A 20,249-nucleotide genomic window follows, 5' to 3' on the forward strand; every position below is an offset into this window, starting at 1 on the left:
GTTTGTGTGTGTGTGTGTGTGTGTGTGTGTGTGTGTGTGTGTGTGTGTGTGTGTGTGTGTGTGTGTGTGTGTGTGTGTGTGTGTGTGTGTGTGTGTGTCTGTGTTCCAACCAAAATGCAAAACTTTAAGGTTATAAATTCCACATTTAGAGCATTAATAGATGCAAACAACTATATATGTGAAAATATAGTGTAGTAAGGTCTACCTGCACTCATACTCCGGTTCCCCCCCAGGAAACCACAGTTAGCTCTGTCATCACTGTTGCCATCATTTGTACTGTTAGCGCTGTACGCACTGTTAGCTCCTAGCCATCAGCTTAGCCGTCGATATGCTAGGTTTAGCCAAAAGAAATTCTCCCAGTGTTGTATTTTGCACCTTAAAGTATACTGCTATGCTGTATTATAACATGAAAAACGATGTAAGTTAGTACAGGAAACAGGTAGTGCTTATCTGATCTTTTATGCTACAGTGGAGTTGGAGGTTTTCCTGTTTTTCTGATTGCTGATAGTGTTCTTTCTCAGGTTTTGATCATTCAAATTCGTCAGAAAGTTATGAATAGAAAAGAAAAGCTCAACAGCAGTAAAGTTTTCTTGTGTATTTTGTTGAAGGTTTGAAATACCCAATGTCATTTTATTTTTCTGCGGTTCAGGAAGGTCTCTTCATTGTGGTCTTACTGACCTCACACTCTTCCTAAAACAGCATTTTAGGTAGCATGTGAGGTCAGCTGTTTTTCAATGTTAATAGTTAAAGAAATATTGTGATTGAATGGTGAAACTACTGTATGTATCTTAATGAGGAGTTGTTGGAGGTTTTTAGATTTACGCTCTTTTTATCGTTAAATTGTGGTGAATGCACTTTATTGTGTCTTTATTGTCTGTTAACCTCTTTTGTACAATGTGTCCAAAACTGTTTGAGAAATAAGTTTTTTATTAAAGTCACTCTAAGTGTAAATGTACAAATAAGTCAAGTTTATTTCTAAAGCACATTTCATCAAACAGACTATATTGCTCATGGTTTGGGTTTAAGAGTCATGGTTCTGTTTGAGTTCAGTACAAAAACCAATATGCATAAGGTTCCATTTCTTTCCATTAACTTTAGTAAAATAATATTGTTGTAAAAATAAGGGACATTTCAAACATATCTGTATTACACTGTACAAACACTGAACAAACACTTTCTTAATTTGCTTGTGTTTTGTCTATTTGCATGTGTTTTCTTACAGTGTTTGTTTCATTTGCTTACACATCCATTTGACACATAAAGTGCAATCATTGAAACTGACACTCAGAGAGAAAAACCTCAGCTCAAGTCTCCAAAACTTTAAACCCATTTTCTGCTCTGCACCTACAGTATAATATATGAGGTGTTCTGCCACTTTTGTGTGTAGTTCTGGGAATTTATTTCAATTCAATTAGATTTATTTTGTATAGCCCAAAATCACAAATTACAAATTTGCCTCAGGGGGCTTTACAATCTGTACACATGCGACATCCTCTGTCCTTCCCTCACATGAAAAACTCCCCTAAAAAACCCCTTTAACGGGGAGAAAAAAGGAAGAAACCTATGGGAGAACGACAGAGGAGGGATCCTTCTCCCAGGATGGACAGAATGCAATAGATGTCATGTGTACAATATGAACATGTTTAAAAAAGTAAGACTACTTATAATAACAGCAGTGTATAAAACAGAATAATAATAATTATAATAAAAGCAGTAATGGTAGCAGAAATACAAATAGAATTTTGACTAATAATAATAATAACAGTAGCGGTGGATGTCGGGCACGACCACGGTCCAGCTGTAACCACCATTCATGGAAACCTGCGAGGCGACAAAGCACAAAGACTCCGGGGAAGAAGCAAAGTCAGTTGGGCATTAATGGGACATGAATTCTTACAGACGGAGATAGAATTGTGTGTGGACACATGAACCCTGTTTTCAAAATCGTGCATAAGCAATGAAACAATGTTATTTGCAGTGTGTCGAGCATGTCGACCTTCAGTCTGTATAGGAATCTTTGGGGTTTGATATATGGATTTATCTTAATCCTGTGTGGGATGGTCCAAATACTTGATATATACGTGATATTGAAAAAAGAAATAGCCTAACAAACTGACTGACTGACTGACTGACTGACTACATCCATATTGTGCATAGAAACATTGTTATTTTTGGTGTGTTGGATTCATGTATTCTGGTATCTAGCTTTATAAATAGAAAATAATCTAAATAATTTGAGATCCTGAAATTATCGATGGTATGAGGCTGTATTTGAGACTCATACCTGTATTGAATAAGATTAAGTCTAACAAAATATAATAGATGTCCTCAATACATATATTTGGAAGCCTTTTTCATTTTTCATTTTTTATTTTTATGCTTTTTGTTGCTTTTTTTTTTTTGCACATGCCCGCAATTCAGGTAATTATGTTTTGTGAAGGTGATATCCCTGGTATTACCTATAAGTGAGCAGGCAGACAGACAGACCAAACATGTTTTAAATCGTTAAATCAATAATGGAGTTACATTTCATTTGATCATTTATTGATATTAAATCAGCGGTAGAGCTTTTATTGTGAAAGGCTTTGATTCCGATCTGCTGCTGTAGCCTGCAGTCTCTTGACTCAGATGGATCATCAGGTGGCCGTTCATCCATTGTGCTCGCAGCCTGATCAAACTGGTCCCAGAGCAGCCGGGGATCGGGTTTCAGCACCGCGGTCAGCTCCGAGCCCAGCCTCTTCCTCTCCCCCGGCGGCGGAGCACCATCACAGCGTTTCCTCCCGTCGTCCCTCCCCGCGACCCCTCCCCCTTTATATGCGCTCCCATGATAAACCCCTCCTGTGTGTCACTGACTGCTAGACTTGAAAGGTTTGGATATCACGCAACCAACTAGAGTCTACAACACTTTCATTGTTTGTTTTCCGGCTGAGACTGACTCGTCTTCTTCAGAGCCGCTCATCTGTCAGGTTTGAGCGTCTCAACAGCTGCTTCCCCCGGGTCTCTGCCTCTGTGGCTCACTCTCAATCTGATCAGCATCTCTTTTTCTACTTTTGCAGTCTGTACCTTTGCAGCAGCAGGTATAGCCTTTATTCTCCATCCAAGCCTCGGCCAGCATGTTGGACCCGTCTTCCAGCGAGGAGGAAGGGGATGAGATACTGGAGGTGGAGCACAAAGAGGTGGCGGCCCCGAAGAGCCTCGGAGGAGCCCAGCTGTCACCGGGCCGAGCCTCCGACGGCCACGGCGGCGGAGGGCTCCAGCCCCGGGGCCGAGGGAGCGGGAGCGGTGGCGGCGGCAGCGGCGGCGGCGGCCGACCCTCCAGCCCCAGCCCGTCGGTCGGCAGCGACAAGGAGAAGGAGGACCTGGAGAAGATGCAGAGAGAGGAGGAGGAGAGGAAGAAGAGACTCCAGCTGTATGTGTTTGTGATGCGCTGCATCGCCTATCCGTTCAACGCAAAGCAACCCACCGACATGGCCAGGAGGCAGCAGAAGGTAAGAACCGTGTGGAGAACGAGAAACTTCAAAACTGGTGTTTTAAATTCTTCTTTGATTTCTTGAGAACATCACTTAGAAGCGTGACACCAACTGTTGCTTCCACAGTCGCACCGTGTCGTTGGATGCTTTTTTTTCCCCTCGAATATTCAAGAATGCACAAATATAACCCAGTTCAGCTTCCGGTCAGAGATGCTTTTTTATACATTTTATTTGTTGCACACCACATGAGCATCAAACCCTTAACACTTTTACTGGAGAAGGTAGTGGACTAAGATGGATGAAGTGCAGAGATGATAGTTACACTACCTCACTGCACATAAAGCCTCAGCAGCGAGAGCACATTCTCACTTGATGTCTCTTATGATTGAAAACATTTTTCTTTTCCTCCCTCCACCCCGACATCCTGGAATGATGATGCCAGAAAGGTTGATAAAAAAGACACAAAGAAATGTGCTAAATCCAAACAAAGTGGGGTTGGCAACATAAAGGAGCGGCTGAAGGATGACGAGAGAGAGAGAGAGCATGTGTGTATGTCGTTCCCACCCATTGTAGTAGCCCTTGCATATGTGGACAGCCTCTGGGCATAGAAGCAGCCCCCCCTCCTGCTAGTCTCTAGCCCAGCTCATATTAGAACAATCTGTTGCACAGGAAAAATGTATCCTGTGCAGCCTCACCAGCCTATATGGGAGGAATGTTTCTTCACACAGTCTAATATCTTTGATGTGGCCCTTCAGTGATATCCCCATACCTACCACACCCTGAGGTTTATCAGACCATGGTTTGGTTGTAAAAAACACATAAAAGATGACATTTTTTAAGATAAACTGTGTGATTTTGTTGTAGGTCTGTTTCTTAACTGGGGGTCTGCAGGACCCTTGTGATCTGTACTGGTATCGCAGTCCTTTCAATACGAACTGGCTCTGAAGGTGTCCGTGTGCTTTAAGTGAACTAGTTTGTACAACATGTCGTCTGATCATGTCGGATGGAAAGGTGTTTATAACTCTAGTTGTATAAGGGTGAATTGTCAGCCATTGTAGAGGAGGGGGGACGTGATAAACATTCAAACATGGATAAATGTCTTGCCATCCTTGTGTCGCACCCTACACAAAACATGATGGAAGTAGTCGTGTAGTGAATGTAGACCTACCTGTACTGGAATTACATTCAATGGCTGTATGGGTGTGCGTCTATGGTGTGTCTTAGTGAAAGCAGCATGTCAGCAGCTGCAGACCTCCATCAGCGTCTACACCCAGCGACCCTTCAGCCAGTATTGTCGTGCAGTACTCAGACGAGTTTGACTGGGACAAACTCTAATACATAGTCACAGTAAGTTTGAAGAAGGGTACTTTGGTTTGCAGTTGAGGGTGCCAAAACACATCTGTTACAAGGCATCTGAAGCAAATCTGTTATGCCAGATACCCACGAGACAGACAACTGAAACATGTCCACCATGTCCACTAGATGCAGCTACATGGATCTCTGACTGCAACGTGGCTCCTTCACGTTTCGGACATGTTACCAATGTGCACCGAAGCATTTACAGAGTACAAAGACAGTCGCACGGACATGAGCTGAAATGGAATCGTGACAGAGGAAACGTGTGGGTCTTTTATATTTTATTCGGGTTACTCCTTGCAGAAAACAAACATTCTCAATGCTCCTTAAAGTTCTCAATTTTCTGCTCCCACCAGCGTCAAGGTAGTTAGAAAACGTTGTATGTTCACAGACAGGTGGAAACCTGCAGCAGGGAAACCCCGCCAAGGGCCATGTCTGACGATGTGATGTAGTTTATGGCCATGCGGACACTCATGACCCTTGCGGATGCAGCATTGTTTTACTTCATGCATCCACATGAGGGTCCACTAGAGACTTGATATACATTTTGTCATCAGAGGGAGCATGTGTAGGCCCTGTGCGGATGTCTACATACCTACTTTGTTGTGACATCCACGTGGCCACGGTAACCGAGGCTTTAGCGGCCCCAATCCCCAACGCTGCTTTACACTATCGTCCCTCAGAGACAGTAAGACATCTAAGTATAGATCCAGCAGTAACCTGATTTAGGAAGTGTCATGCAAACCGAGGTTTTACTTATCAGGTGAACAGATCGTGAGAATCTCCTTAAACACCCACAGGTTGTGCTTGAGGAACTGTTGATTATTATTACTGTGGCAGCCACTTCTAAAAAATAAAAAAATAAATCACCGTTTGTACATGTTCTGTCTGAAATAATTCAATCCATCCTCAATTTGAGTTCACCCATACAACCATGTATTGATTCTGCTGCTCAGCTGAAGCTGAATCAATAATTAAGCCAGTTTTCACAGCTCAACAATAAACGTATTTGTGAATTAAAATGTGTGGACAATATCAAAAAGCAGGGTACTCTCCCAGTAAAGGGCCTTTCTTCAGATTGAAACATCAGGTGTCATAACAAATCTCATAAAAGGAGAGATAGAGTAATCACAGTGTTGCAATCAAAGTAAGTTGATTATCTGGTACACGTCGATATTGCCTTACAGGTAGCAAGAAGCAGCTTATGCAGAGGGGCCTTTTTTCTATGAATGATTATTTGTCAGAGTCAGCAGAGTCACATAGAAATAGCTGGTATGTCACAGACAACAAACAGTGCTGTCCGTGGTTCAGAAACAACAGCTAGTCAAAAAGATACTTGCCTTATGTGATTTGCCAGGCGACCTCTAGTGGCAGTAGTTATTATTATGGGAGCAACGGACCAAGTCAGGTGGCTTAGTATAAAGAGCCACAAAGTCTGCGTATGGAGGAGGGCCCCCAGAAGAAGGTGTCCTGCTATTAGACGTAGCGTTAGAATGGCAGTCTACTCAGTGGTCTGATCACGTTGTAAATATAGATGTATTCACTGATTTCTTTGTATACATATAATCCAACTAGTGAAGATGGCATCCACCAATCACAATCAGACTTCCTCTTTGCTTAATGATCGATTATTTCTACCAGCATGTAATGATTGTGCTTTCTAAAGCATGAAGCAATACAATAGAACGCTGATGGAACATTCTTCCTGCATCTACACCAGAGCACAGCACAGAAAACTACGTCAGTGAGGGAGGAGCTGGTATTTATCACGCAGACTGAGATGTCAGCCTGACATGTGATTCTTCCATCGATGGAGAGAACACGCAGCAGCCATTAAGTCTATCTGTGTCTCTATCAGAGGCCAGCACACAGCTCTGCTGCCATGGAGGGAACAGTGCTTTAGACTGAAAGACATCCAAATATCTGATACCGTGATTTTATCACATTGGAGGAACAATAGAGCCGACATGACAGTGTCATCACCTGGCTTGGGAAACACACTTAATATGCTAACCAATTTTAAAGTATTTATTACAACAAAAAACATAAAGTTAACCTGTGAGGTGTGTTAGTCTGTAGTGAAAGAGAGTTGAACTTTCTTTAAAGCTTCCTTGTGTAGTTTTACTTCAGTAAATGGGGATTATAGCTCTTCAAAATGTACATGTCAAAACTAAGGCACAAGACAACATGAACTGTGGCAAAAAGTTTGGTCTGCTCTGCTCTATAGGAAAAGTGTCATGAGATCATTTCTGTTGTGATTTGAAGCCACGTGGAAAAACTGAGATGCCGTTTTGATGTACATTTTTAATTTGCCAATGAATGGAAACAGAGGGAAATTAAAACAAAACTTGAAATATCGCCAAAGACTTTTTTATGCCTGGCTGAGCTGGAAAAGTTGGATAAACGATATAATCAACATGCTCGAAAGTGCAAAAGGAGCAGTCTACACACTTAACTTGTCATCACTGTCAAATAAATATCTCTCCACGCTGTATACACTATGTACTGTTATACCTTTATATCTATATATTAGCTTTGCTGTCCTTGTTTTTAGCTGTATGTCTGTTTTCTGTTTAAGAACACTGAGAACAACAACACACCAGAGTCAAAGTCCTTATATGTGTTCACGTACTTGGTCAATGAAGCAGATTGTGACTAAGTGAATAAATCCTGATGTACATATACAGATGTGACTTTTATGCCAGTCAAGTTTTGGCTCCACTGGAGAGACAAAAAATCATGACCTTCCTCAAAAGAATATGTATATGAACATGAATGTCATAATTACATCATCACATACTTTTAGATTGTTTAATTGGTCATCAGACAATAAGTGCTACCAGCTATTTATATGATGCATCCATCACCTAATATTTGCACAACAGAAGCGTGTGGAAACAAGCCATAATTCGCTTTTTTGTTTTTACTGATTTCTTGAAATTCTTTGAAAATATTTGGATGGAACCTCGACTATTAATCAACTTGAGCCGTTGTTTTTTCTCATGCAAGTTTCAGTTGTTGATGGAGAATGTTGCGGGAGTGAGGACAACATTAAGCAAGTTGAATAAGGGCTCAGTAACACGGATCTAGCAAAGGTATTTTCACTGGGAACCCTCTCCTCACCGCAATCACGCTCTCTGTGACAGTGAAAGGAAGAATGTAACCATGGCGACTGCATGGCTGTAGTCTGAGAAGAGGCAAATCTTTTCACCGTCGCTGTATATCAGAAAGTGAAGGAAAGAATGAAAACACAATTGCTGTAATATAATAAAAGCACAATATGGTCACATAAAATATAGACATTTTCATCGGACAAAATCTAAAGCTATACCATAGCTATCTACTTTGGGACTTATGTTTAATCCAATGACCAAGAAAAAAATCTGTCTTTTCACAACTCTAAAATAAAAGTTTGCATAATACTATCTTTCATTCCTGAAGTGATAGAACTTTGCTATTGCTAGTGAGCCTATGCTTGTGACTTATTGTAGCAGTAATCCGAAGGAAAACTTCAACTTCTGGGGTTTGTTCCGGAAGTAAGAAAACTTCATTCCAAGTCCCATTGGCATTTGTAACTAGACTAATAATAACAGATCCAACTTTCGAACAAGGCCGTTCTCAACATTATGTCGTGTGTGTGGCTTGCTATATAGAATATGGTAGTTTTTTTTAAGAACATACTATTGTTGTTTATTCAATATTTATGTAATTAGTGGATCACGATGAACCCCATTTCCCATAAGTCCCGTGCCTTCGCTGGCTAAATGTAAAAAAAGAAGGCGATGCCATGGGAAAGTGGTGTGGTGCTCGTGAGTCGAATGTCTGTGGTTAGTTCAAACGTCTGTAATACCAGCAGGACACTTGAGTTTCTGCGGTTAGGTCACATTTCTGTAATAACAGCAGGACGGTTGAGTGTCTGTGTTTAGGTCACATGACTGTAACAACAACAGGACAGTTGAGTGTCTGTGATAAGTTCATACGTTTGTAATAACAGCAGGACGGTCGAGTGTCTGTGGTTAGTACAAATGACTGTAATAACAGCAGGACAGTCAAGTGTCTGTGGTTAGTTCACACATTTGTTATAACAGCAGGACGGTCGAGTGTCTGTGGTTAGTTCAAATGACTGTAATAACAGCAGGACAGTCGAGTGGCTGTGGTTAGTTCACACATTTTTAATAACAGCAGGATGGTCAAGTGTCTTTGGTTACTTCACATGTCTGTAATAACAGCAGGACGGTCGAGTGTCTGTGGTTAGTTCAAATGACTGTTATAACAGCAAAATGGTTGAGTGACATAACATCATGACTTGACTTTCCATTTAACGGACCCTGGCTGTGTTGTTACCACTGAATAAAATAAATCTCCTTGTTGAACTGAAGAAATGTTTCCTTACTACTTAACCAAACAAATGAAACAACCAATGGAGCTACCATTAAACTAATTTAGCTATTAACTTAGTCATATTTCAATTCAGATGATTAGTCAACCTTTAAGCTATGTGCTAAGGCAACCCTTTGACTGGAACACATAGTGTAATCCTTTATTCCTTGTATATGCTTTGTTTAAAATATATACAGCAGTAGTATCTGGTGGTAGTACATTTGGGAATGAATGTACATATAAACATCCATCCTACACAGCTGAAGTGGAGCGCACATTGCTTCTGATTTACGGTGTATATTATTTGGTAAGCCCTCCTCATGTTCACTCCATATTTCACACAAAGGACATCGCTGAGAGCAGATCAGCCCCACATCGCTCACTAAAATTCTTGTTATTTTCTCTCTGTGTCAACATGTTGTGGCGTCATCATGTTACCATGTATATACTTCATTGTCCCCATGAGATACTCCTCCACTGGGGAGTGCATGATGAAAGACTTGTGCAGTGAAGGGCCTTTCACTTCACCATCTTCATGGACTGAACACTGCTTGAGCTGATTTATGAGCATAGTTGTTGACTACACCCTCTGGCAATCTAGCCCCCTGAAAATAACAACAGGCTACATAAGGCCTCAGTGACTAAAATGGAATTTGAATTTCATATTTCAACATCAAGTGCAGTATTGGAAAGTGTTTGAATACATTTACTAAACTTGAATTTAGTACGATTTGAAGTTATTTCATTTTATTGCCACCTTTATTCAATTACACTTTTTAATGCATACCTCCATTTGCGAGCTGTGTTTAATGGTTAAATTGTAAATCATGTTACATATGATGTCTTTTTATAGATCAAAATACCCAATATTATAAAAAGTACTGAAAACTAAATTCATCTTAGGCATCTACAACATTAAAATGCTCCTAACATTAATGCATTAAAAGTGATTATCCAATAATAAAATTATGTGCCGTCACTAACATGAGTTTAAGAGTGTACAAGGTAGAAGTGTGTATGTGCCCGTTTGGACTACCCTCATTAGAGGAGATGAAGGGTCTTCAAAGCTGTAGCCTCCACACTAAACAAATTACTATTCCAATTTCTCTAATCATTTCTGAGTTCCTAATCATAAACCTCTTAACCTCTTATTGTGCGATCTATCACGTCCCATTCCACTAGGATTTGTTTTCATCACAATAATAATTTTATCTCCCGCGCTGAACTGGATCAGCTGAGAGACGTTAGAAAATCTGACTGGTAGGAGCAAAAACTCTTCCTAGTTCAGAATGGATGAATCAAACACTAGAAGCTTTCATTCATCATTTGTTCATTCATCACCAGCAAAAGAGGAACTGGGTGATCTGGATTTTAGACGAGAAGAGAGGATGGAAGGACAAAAACATTTCTGTCATTAGGACACACAACGACTCTGAGTGCAATGCGCTTAAAAAGGCTGTTTATTTCAAACCATTCAAAAACACATCAGCACCATGGCTCAGACACAATGTAGCAACCAGTCGTAGACATAGACAGAGAATGAGAGTCTCATTTGACATTCTGTGTTTGATCAGACTTTGGAGCTCGTACGCCTTCTCAGAACACATTTGCCAGTCAGCTGGGAAGTGGGTGGTACTGCACCGGGCTTGAGATGCTGTGGGCTGAGAAGAGATAAAGCCATGGCTGTTCCCTGTTTGAAAGGTTACTTTAATGTTCACACCGGCCTTGGGAAGACTTGAAGTTGTAGGGGTTCAAACATTTGTTGCAGGTATAGAGCTGCTTTGAAGGCAGAGTTAGTGTCAGTGTTGAGTTAAACCGGAATAAAACCAACACATAAAGTTGATCGCAAATGTGTTTGCTAGTGCTAAAGTAGAAATACCACAGTGTAGAACCAGTTTGACAGAAGTGATGTGCAAAGGTATTAGCATCAAAATATATCTAGACAATTCACAAATTTTCAACTCTATCTCTATCTCTATCTCTATTTGGGATATAGTGTGGGAAACGCAACCTCTGTTCTGTCTTCATGACTTGATAGTGGCGTTGTTGGAGCCAAAGAAGAACTATACAATGCTACTTCCGTTTTTGTAGCTGTGGGGCGTGATGCTACTCAAACACCTACTTTTTCTCTTCACTTGTGTTACATTTCAAACAGCAAAATGGCATCAATGTAGTTTTTTTTAACCCTGGTGGTTAAAAACGTTATAAATTGAAACAAAAAAAGAAACGCAACAAAAATAATTAGTTATGTTTAGGCGACAAAACTACTTTGTTACGTTTAGGCAACAAATGTACTTGATTAGGTTTAGGCAACAAAAGAACTTAGTTAGGTTAGATATAGATAAGGCCTTTATTTAGATATAATTATTGTTTTTATCTAATAAAAAATTCTCAGTAGTTCTCATTTGGAAGTATTTATGTCACTCAGGAGAACACAAAACTGGCATTATCATGTGGTTAATTCAATTCAATTCAATTCAGTTTATTTTGTATAGCCCAGAATCACAAATTACAAATTTGCCTCAGAGGGCTTTACAATCTGTGCACATGCGACATCCTCTGTCCTTCCCTCACATCGGCACAGGAAAAACTCCCCTAAAAAACCCCTTTAACAGGGAGAAAAAAGGAAGAAACCTATGGGAGAACGACAGAGGAGGGATCCTTCTCCCAGGATGGACAGAATGCAATAGATGTCATGTGTACAGAATGAGCAGCATAACAGTTCTTAAATACAACACATTCAATGTATATGACATATATGATTCATATAATAAGACTACTTATAATAACAGCAGCAATTATTACAGTAGAATTATAGCCATGAAAATAGGGATAGTAATGTGACTAATAATAATAATCGAAGTAGCAGTGGGTGTCAGTCGGCTCACAGCAGGAGGCACGACTACGGTCCAGGTACCACAACGATTCATGGAAACCTGCAGAACGAGAAAGCAAAAGGGCTTCAGGGTGGAAGTAAAGCTAAAATGCTTAATGGTACAGGTAATAGTAATAGTAATGTGACTAGTAATAATAATAATGGTGGTAGCAGTCGGTGTCAGCAGGGCCGTAGCAGGATGCACGTCCACGGTCCAGGTACAGCCACGATTTATAGAAGCCTGCGAAGCGAGAAAGCACAAAGACTCCAGGGTACAAGCAAGTCAATAAGCGTAATAGTACAGGCAATAATAATAGTAATGTGACTAATAATGATAGTGGTAGTAGTAGTGGGTGTCAGCAGGGCCTCAGTAGGTGGCACGATGACAGTCCAAATATAACCCCGATTCCTGGGAACCTGCGAGGTGAGAAAGCACAAGAACTCCGGGGAAGAAGCAAAATCAGTAATGTGCATAAATAAATTCACATAGACAGTTTTTTGTATAAACAGAAAAAATGCTATATTGTGATATATATCATTATGGAGATATGAATTGACCTATAGCTAGTCAATATATCAGTACCTGCCTGTTTGCTGACACAACAACAGGACATTTAATGAGCTTTTATGGGTTCTTGCTCTCCTGATGACTTTCATTTTTCATGTCATCGTCTTGGATGCCAAATAAGACTAAAGGTTTGTGATAGCATGTTTCCATCTAATAAGTTCTTTACACACCGGGGTCGTTTTATTTGTGTGATTAATTTGCAACATGACTTCTAATTAGTCATAATTAGAATTCATGTTCTAAATCTTGTGCCAATCTGTCTTTTTCCAACCCAAAAAATTAAACATCCCACTGCAAAAAAATGCAACAGGTTCAAGACAAACTTTGTGATGCTGCCAGCCTGCGTTATGTAACGTTTCAATCATACTGTAATCAGAAATAATCCTTTGGGTTTGGTAAGAGAATCTGAGCGCGATCCTGAATGTCTGTCCTGACCATGTCCCCAGCTGAGTTCAACCCAGGCTTCTCAGTCTGACAAACCCAGCTCATTTTAAAGCTCACCATCGTACCTCTGATGAAAACCCCACTCAAAATTACATGGACACTTATTTTAATTTCATTTAAGGTGATAATACATCAGTGTTGGCTTTACTTTTTCCCCAAGTGGCCTGAAACAAAATAAATGACATCGACTTTCTCAGTAGTCGGAGTAGTAATACTAGTTCTTAATAGGACAAGTAAACATCTGTAGCGAGATGCTTTCTATTTCCCCTTTGTTTTTGATTCCTGCTGCCTTTCTCTCCTGATCAGGCCGGGGGGAGATTAGTATGCCCAGGTGAGACACTCCACGCCAAAACACAATCAGGCCATCTGTCTGCTTGTTTTCTGCATCGCGTCAGTGACTCTGTTGAATCCAATCCTCTTTCCTCTCCTGTTTCTTGACTCCTCTTCTTTCGGCGCCTCTCATGCCTCTTTTGTCATTTTTCCAAATCAGCATGGCCTTAAAGGGGTACTTCAAAGATTTTACACATCACAGTCTGTTAACAGGTTTTGGGAGTGATGTCACTTCAGTCGGTGTTGTTTGGGGCTAAAGACTTCAAGTTTGAAAATCTGTTGGTGTGGCTTAAAAACCTGAATCAACAACCAAACTGTCGGTGGCCGGGTTGTGTTGTGGGTAATGTAGGCAACAGGCTTTCAAAAGTTTTTAAATCATCTTCAGTTGCATCACTTTTCATGATGCTATAGGGTGCAACGTTAAATCTGTGGAGTACTAATTTAATCACAAATTGCAATGACAAGATTTTACCAATACATAGTGTTCTGAAGTTAAATTCACATCCAATTTTCCTGGATGACTCTCTTGATTTTGGGTTGGGTGTAACTTTTACAATAATCCAGACGTGATGGTGAGCATCTTCAAAACTGTTGGTCATATCTTTGCAACCGCAGCATAGGGTTGATAAAAACGACATTGAACTAGTGTGGGGGCGGCTGTGGCTCAGGGGAGGGAGTGGGTCATCCTTTAATTACAAGGTTGGTAGTTTGATCCATGGTTCCTCCTGTCTGCACATCAAAGTGCCCTTAAACTAGACACTGTAACCACTGTGCAAAATACAAGATTTCATGGATGCAAGCCAAGGCAATTAACTAGCCTGTAAATATTTGGACACACAACACCGAGAGTAATATCGTTACATAAGGCCAATCAATCATCAACTATGACCTGCAACAGAAGCCACAGAACAGCTGACTCTCTCTCTAACCCAAAATACACACACAACTACGTGTCGCTGTACAATTTTTCACCTCAGACACAACAGTACCGTCACAGTTCAGTAACAGCAAACACAGGCTGAAGATATAAACAAATTCTATCTTAACTTTAAAGAGTGGACTTTCTCTTTGACATATTTGCCAGACTTCATGTGTACTGAGTCTGTATTTTCTCCCCGTTACATACCGATGTGAGGTGCAGGAAAAACTGCACCGATTTTTTCCTGCACCGATGTGAGGGTCCGGGGACAGAGGATGTTGTATGTGAACTGATTGTAAAGCCCTTGACTCAAATTTGTGATTTTGAACAAAATCAAAATCAATTGTATTAAATTAAAATAAATTCATGTAACCCTATTTTCAATGGCAATATAAGAGAAACACCACATTATTATTTTTTTGTAAAATTGTAAAAAACTTGTGAACACATGTTTTGTCATTTGGGTAATAAATACTGCTGGATAGAGTAAGCTTTTAAAAGCTTAATATATCTTTTTAAAAAGATTTTTATTTTTTTCCAGAGACCCCCCAAAATTGTTGTAGGTTTTCAGGGGGTCTCAAGTGTCAGTTAATCGTATTGCACGCACCAACTGTACCCCAAGTTGCTTAGGATGGGTTGGAAGCAGAGGAAAAATGACAATTGGTAATTGAAATAAAAGGTTTCTAAAGTAGTGAATGTAATTTTTAACTGTGAAAAATAATGATCTATGTCAGATTTTAAGAAAATAGTGAGTCCAATAGCATTTTCTTTATTTACTCTGGGGTCCGCCAAACCTTAGTGTGTATTCATTTTACTATAGGTGAAAACTTGCAATTGTACAGACAGACAGCATGATGGAGAGCTGAACAGTGCATGCGCCACATTGCATAAACTGTATATGAAAATTGTGTGTGTGTGTGTGTGTGTGTGTGTGTAAGTGAATGAAAGAAAACTGTTTTAAACTTATCTAATGTTAACATTACATTAACATAACAACATTAAACTGTTTTTCCAACTCAATAAATGTTTTATGAAAGGAATTGAGAGGTATTTTCTTTACTCAATATAAATACTCTTTTTAACATCACATTAATGATTAATCTGGAAAGTAGCAGAAACAGTTTTTGAGGTACATGTTTGAACTTTTAAATGATAAGGACATGTACTTTGATTGCAAATAGGGTGCCACGTTGCATTAAAAAAGGATCAATACGGGGCTTTTTTTATAGAAAACAACAAAGTTCTGTGTGTCCATCTGCCTATGGAGAGAGAAGGAAGACCAGATATATCAGACACCTTAGGCTCATCTTATCAGCACATTCAGCCCTAGCAATGTTACAAATATAATCACTTCAGTGACAGAAACAAAAAGATTCATAGAGTGCACCTTGGATTGAAAACAAATAAATCAAATAAATCTTCCAAATTGAGCTTCCATATTTCTACTATGGCTTTTGAATTCAATCACAAATGTTACTCCTTACCTTTGTTTTTGTGGCAATAGTGTGTGACTACAACTTTAAATATGTTAACTGCTTTCTCAAACCAGTAAATCAGGCTCAGTGTAAAACTTTCAGCCATGTTTCAGACATGTTGAAAAATCCCACCATCACATCAAAATTTGTGGCAGTGCACTCAGGTGAACTCAGCTGAATCTGTGCCCGTTTACTTTATCAGTGTTAGTAAAAACCCTGTGATACTGGAAACATTCAATGTTTTTGACTTTATTGCAGAATAATCACTTTTTTTCATTTTGTCATACTTGTAGACAATACGTTTGTCTCAGGGGGCTTTCAGTCAACATCATACAACACCCTCTGTCCTCAGAGAACCCCCCAAAAAACCTTTAACATGGATTTTTTTTTTTTAACAAAAGAGCGCCTTGTGGTTATACACCAGCTTACATCCATGTCTGTCCAGAATGGCATCCCTTCATAATTTAATCCTATGAAACATTTGTGGGAAATTTTCATACTTGGCATATGAATTTTTGACGGGTTGAGGTCACAGTGACCTTTGACATCCTAGTCAATTAATGATAAAGTTCAAGTGAACATATTTGCCAAATTTGAAGAAATTCCAACGAAATGTTCCTGAGATATCGGGTTCATGAGAATGGTACATACATGTGTAGTGCATGTTCAGACAGACGGACGAAAAAATAATACGATCACTCTCCGTGGACAGACAAGAGATGTCCTGTAAACCAATTAGACCAGCGTAATAAAATAACAACATCACAATATTGAGGTCGTTTAGCAACTTCAAAGGTGTCACCAGACAAACAGGACCTGAGCTACACAACATCTCTGTCATGGAGACCGAGAAGAGGACAGACTGCACACACTCAATAGACTCAAGAACACCAGAGAACTTGGCTCTCACTTCTGTCAAATCATGCAGAAAAGGTCACAAACACAGAGCAGGCCACTAAGATACAACTTAAACAACAAAGATATCACTTATCTGTGTCACTGAATAGACTTTTCCCCGAACACTGACTCGTTTCCACTGCTTTCAGCATCAGTGTACAAAACTAAAAAAAACAGGCAGTTAAAGAAAGGATAGTCTTTTTGAATTATGCCATCAAAGGTTTGCAGCACATTTGTGTGTGTGTGTGTGTGTGTGTGTGTGTGTGTGTGTGTGTGTGTGTGTGTGTGTGTGTGTGTGTGTGTGTGTGTGTGTGTGTGTGTGTGTGTGTGTGTGTGTGTGTGTGTGTCTGTGTGTGTGTTGTAGAAACACATCAATAGGGTCTGCATAATTCAAGAGGATAGCATGTAGACTGCTAATTATGATAAAAGCCTCGTCAGTTGTGGTCACGTACAAACCCACACCTGCACGTCTAAACACACACACACACACGCACACACACACACACACACACACACACACACACACACACACACACACGCACACACACACAGCACAGCACACACACAGCACACACACAGCACACACATGAAAGTACACATGCTTCAGTGTACGGAGGTCCTTTGACACATCCACTCTAGAAGGTGTAATTAGGCTGTGGGTGAGTCATCCTACCGATCCAATCTATTGAGACTCTAATACGATACTCATCACCGCCGTGTGCAGGGCCACAGGGCAATTAGCATGACCAGTCCACGGCCTTTTAGACAGACGATCAGAACGTTCTGCACGAGCTCTCCATCACCCGTGGCGTCTCACAAAGAGCAGGACTGGAGGGGTGACCATACCAGGGCATCTCATTCACCATCACTTCTACTACTCATTCTGTAATAGATATGTCATTCATATGCATGTAATATTTCACCAGAAACAGCAACTGTTCTCAGGCCCAAACATACCCACAACATACTTAAAGGTACAGCGTGGAGCATCTAGGGTGATTTAATGGCAAAAATGAAATATGATATGACTAGGTATGTTTTATTTTGTGTATAATCACCTGAGAATAAGAATTATTATGTTTTCATTACCATAGAATGAGCCGCTTAAATGTATCTATGGTGATCAGCCATGTTTCTACAGTAACCCAGAACGGTCAAACCAAACACTGGCTCTAGAAAGGGCTATAGCATCTTGATGTTTTCGTGTCGGCCACTGTAGTTCTCCGACACACAAAGGAAGTTTCAGTTGGTTACAATCTGCTGCCTCACAACTATATGCCGCCTGATCATACACTGGACCTTTAAGTAAACTGCACTCAAACTTTTTGGAGTTGAGAAACAAAAATTGCCTCCACGTGGCGTCTTATTTATCGGTATAACAGCATCTCTCTTTGTTTCTACTCGGTACAGCAGATTTACAGTGAAGCTCAGTCCTGAAGCAGCGACAACTATAGGGCGACAGAGTCCTAGTAGCACTTAAGCTAAAGTCTACCAACTCTTGTGTGTGAAGTCACATTGCATCAACACAACAAGTCGCCCAGGATGCTCAGACTTCTACAGTCACACCCTCTTCTCTAAATTTACAGCCAAGGTGCATTGTTTCTGTAGAAATACTTCTGTTGAAACTGCTTTGGATCAACTGAACCAAAGAGCATGAAGCAGGATGTTCAGGAATGTAGAGAGCAGAAGACTAACGGACACACAAGCAGATTTCCAAACTGTCTGTGCCTTTATTTCCTTGGACTAATCCCTGATCTGCCAATGCTGGATTAGTGAAATCTATCTAAATGGAAAGCTCCACACTTTTCCGACAGTATGACATTAGTAGATCAAGAAATTTCTCACAGAATGTTAATATAATGTCTCTTAATGGGAGAAGTACAGTATATTTTGGCACTAAACGCCTTGTTGGCCAGTGAGGAAGTTGGTCGCAGTTCAACTTTTGACAAATTTACTTGCCAGCAGCTGATCCTGTGCCAGTAATGAGTGGGTGGCTTGTTTTGAAGCTTTCTTTAAACAGCGCCCTTGCACTCTCAATCACTATGTCATTGCTCTGAGAAGATGTTCCAGACAAATGTGGATATTCAGTTTTACATGAAAGAATTAAAAGCATACTTTGTTTTTTTTTATTTCGGATTTGCTTAAAGCCACAGCATGGGGGAAGGTGTGTGTTTTAGTGTTTGTGTGTGTGTGTGTGTGTGTGTGTGTGTGTGTGTGTGTGCGTTGTAAGGCATTAGCCACTGCCCTGTATTCATGTGAGAGCCCTGTGTGTGAGTGTGTGAATAGCAGCCCCCGCCCTGATGAGCACTTTCTCAATCCTTTGTTGGTCTGCTGTGGAATGTGTAATCTGGGATTACCCCTCCATTTGATGTTATGTCATCACCACGGAGCTCCAGCATGTTCCCTGCTCCAACAAGGAGGAAGGGTTAATGTCAATGTAAATGCCTGAGTGTGTGTGTGTGCTTCATTGGATTCTTAATGTGTAGGTCATTGTGTAAACTAAGCCCGAGCCTCTGTGACGATGTGGTGGTCATTTTGCCTTGTGACCTATAGTCCAAAAGTGAAATGTTTCATTTCATCTGATCCATAATGTTGTCTGCTGTTCTGTGATCGGGAATCTATAAGACTTTTCCAAGTGGATCAATTTCTGAGGCTGAACACACTCAACATGGGTATTAAATCGGCTTAACACAGCTTGGTTGCTTGAAACTCAATTTAAACTTTATCACTGATTTCCCTTTAAATTCACCTGGTGAATTGTGCTCTGATTCAGTAACTTTTAACTTAACCATTAAACTGATGTTGCATCAGATGTGGATATAGTAAAGTTTTGCATCAGCAGAATCTCTGTCTTTCTGACTGTCTGCAATTTGACGCGTGGCAAGTTCACTATTTATTAGTCTAAATAAATAAGCACACATCGCTCTGTGCAGCAGTGGGGGACGGGGCCTCAGTTCTGAAGTCCAGCATGTCCTCTGCAGCATCAGACGACGGCTCTTTGACTGCGGTTCTCTTTTGCTGCTGGGTGCTGGATATAGCCTGCTAACGCTACATGAAGGCTGGACAACTTCACAATCAAACTATTTTTCACGTCCCTGGAGTCAAGGAGAACGACCAGAACAGCAGCACTCACCGCCATTGCAGCTTAAATTTTGTACATTGTTGGCGTACTAATTTATAACACAAATAGTGTTACACCTGACATAAGTCTGCTAAGCCGGACCGGCTGCCTGTGCTCCCTCTGTGTGTGTCCCTCTGGCTAGCTAATGGCAGCTGTGCTCATACTGCAGTTAAGGTTACCGCTGAAAACACTGTCCCGACCCACAGCGTCGTAATATAAAATAACCAAAACGATTCTGGTAATTCACTGTCTATTGGATTAATAACTACAATAAGATTACTGTATTGTAAATTGTAATCCCTTACACTGATCCTCAACGGGGAAAATCCTGGAATAAATTATTCCTTCTCCCCTGAATCCCATATCCAGGGTAGTTCAATGTAGAACAGGCAGCTATTGCAGCCAGAGTAAGAA

The 20,249-nt window shown here is 40.4% G+C and overlaps 1 protein-coding gene across 1 annotated transcript in view; it reads left to right on the forward strand.

The window, feature by feature from the left end:
- The first annotated feature begins 3,113 nt into the window (after positions 1 to 3,113).
- The window catches only part of cadpsa (Ca2+-dependent activator protein for secretion a), a 126,911-nt gene continuing 109,775 nt past the window's right edge, over positions 3,114 to 20,249 (forward strand). The window contains exon 1 of the mRNA XM_054616472.1: positions 3,114 to 3,488. Coding sequence (XP_054472447.1) covers positions 3,114 to 3,488 — 375 coding nt within the window. The remainder of the gene's footprint in view (positions 3,489 to 20,249) is intronic.

The sequence above is a fragment of the Anoplopoma fimbria genome, chromosome 17 (genome assembly GCF_027596085.1).
Source record: "Anoplopoma fimbria isolate UVic2021 breed Golden Eagle Sablefish chromosome 17, Afim_UVic_2022, whole genome shotgun sequence".
Lineage (NCBI taxonomy): Eukaryota > Metazoa > Chordata > Actinopteri > Perciformes > Anoplopomatidae > Anoplopoma > Anoplopoma fimbria.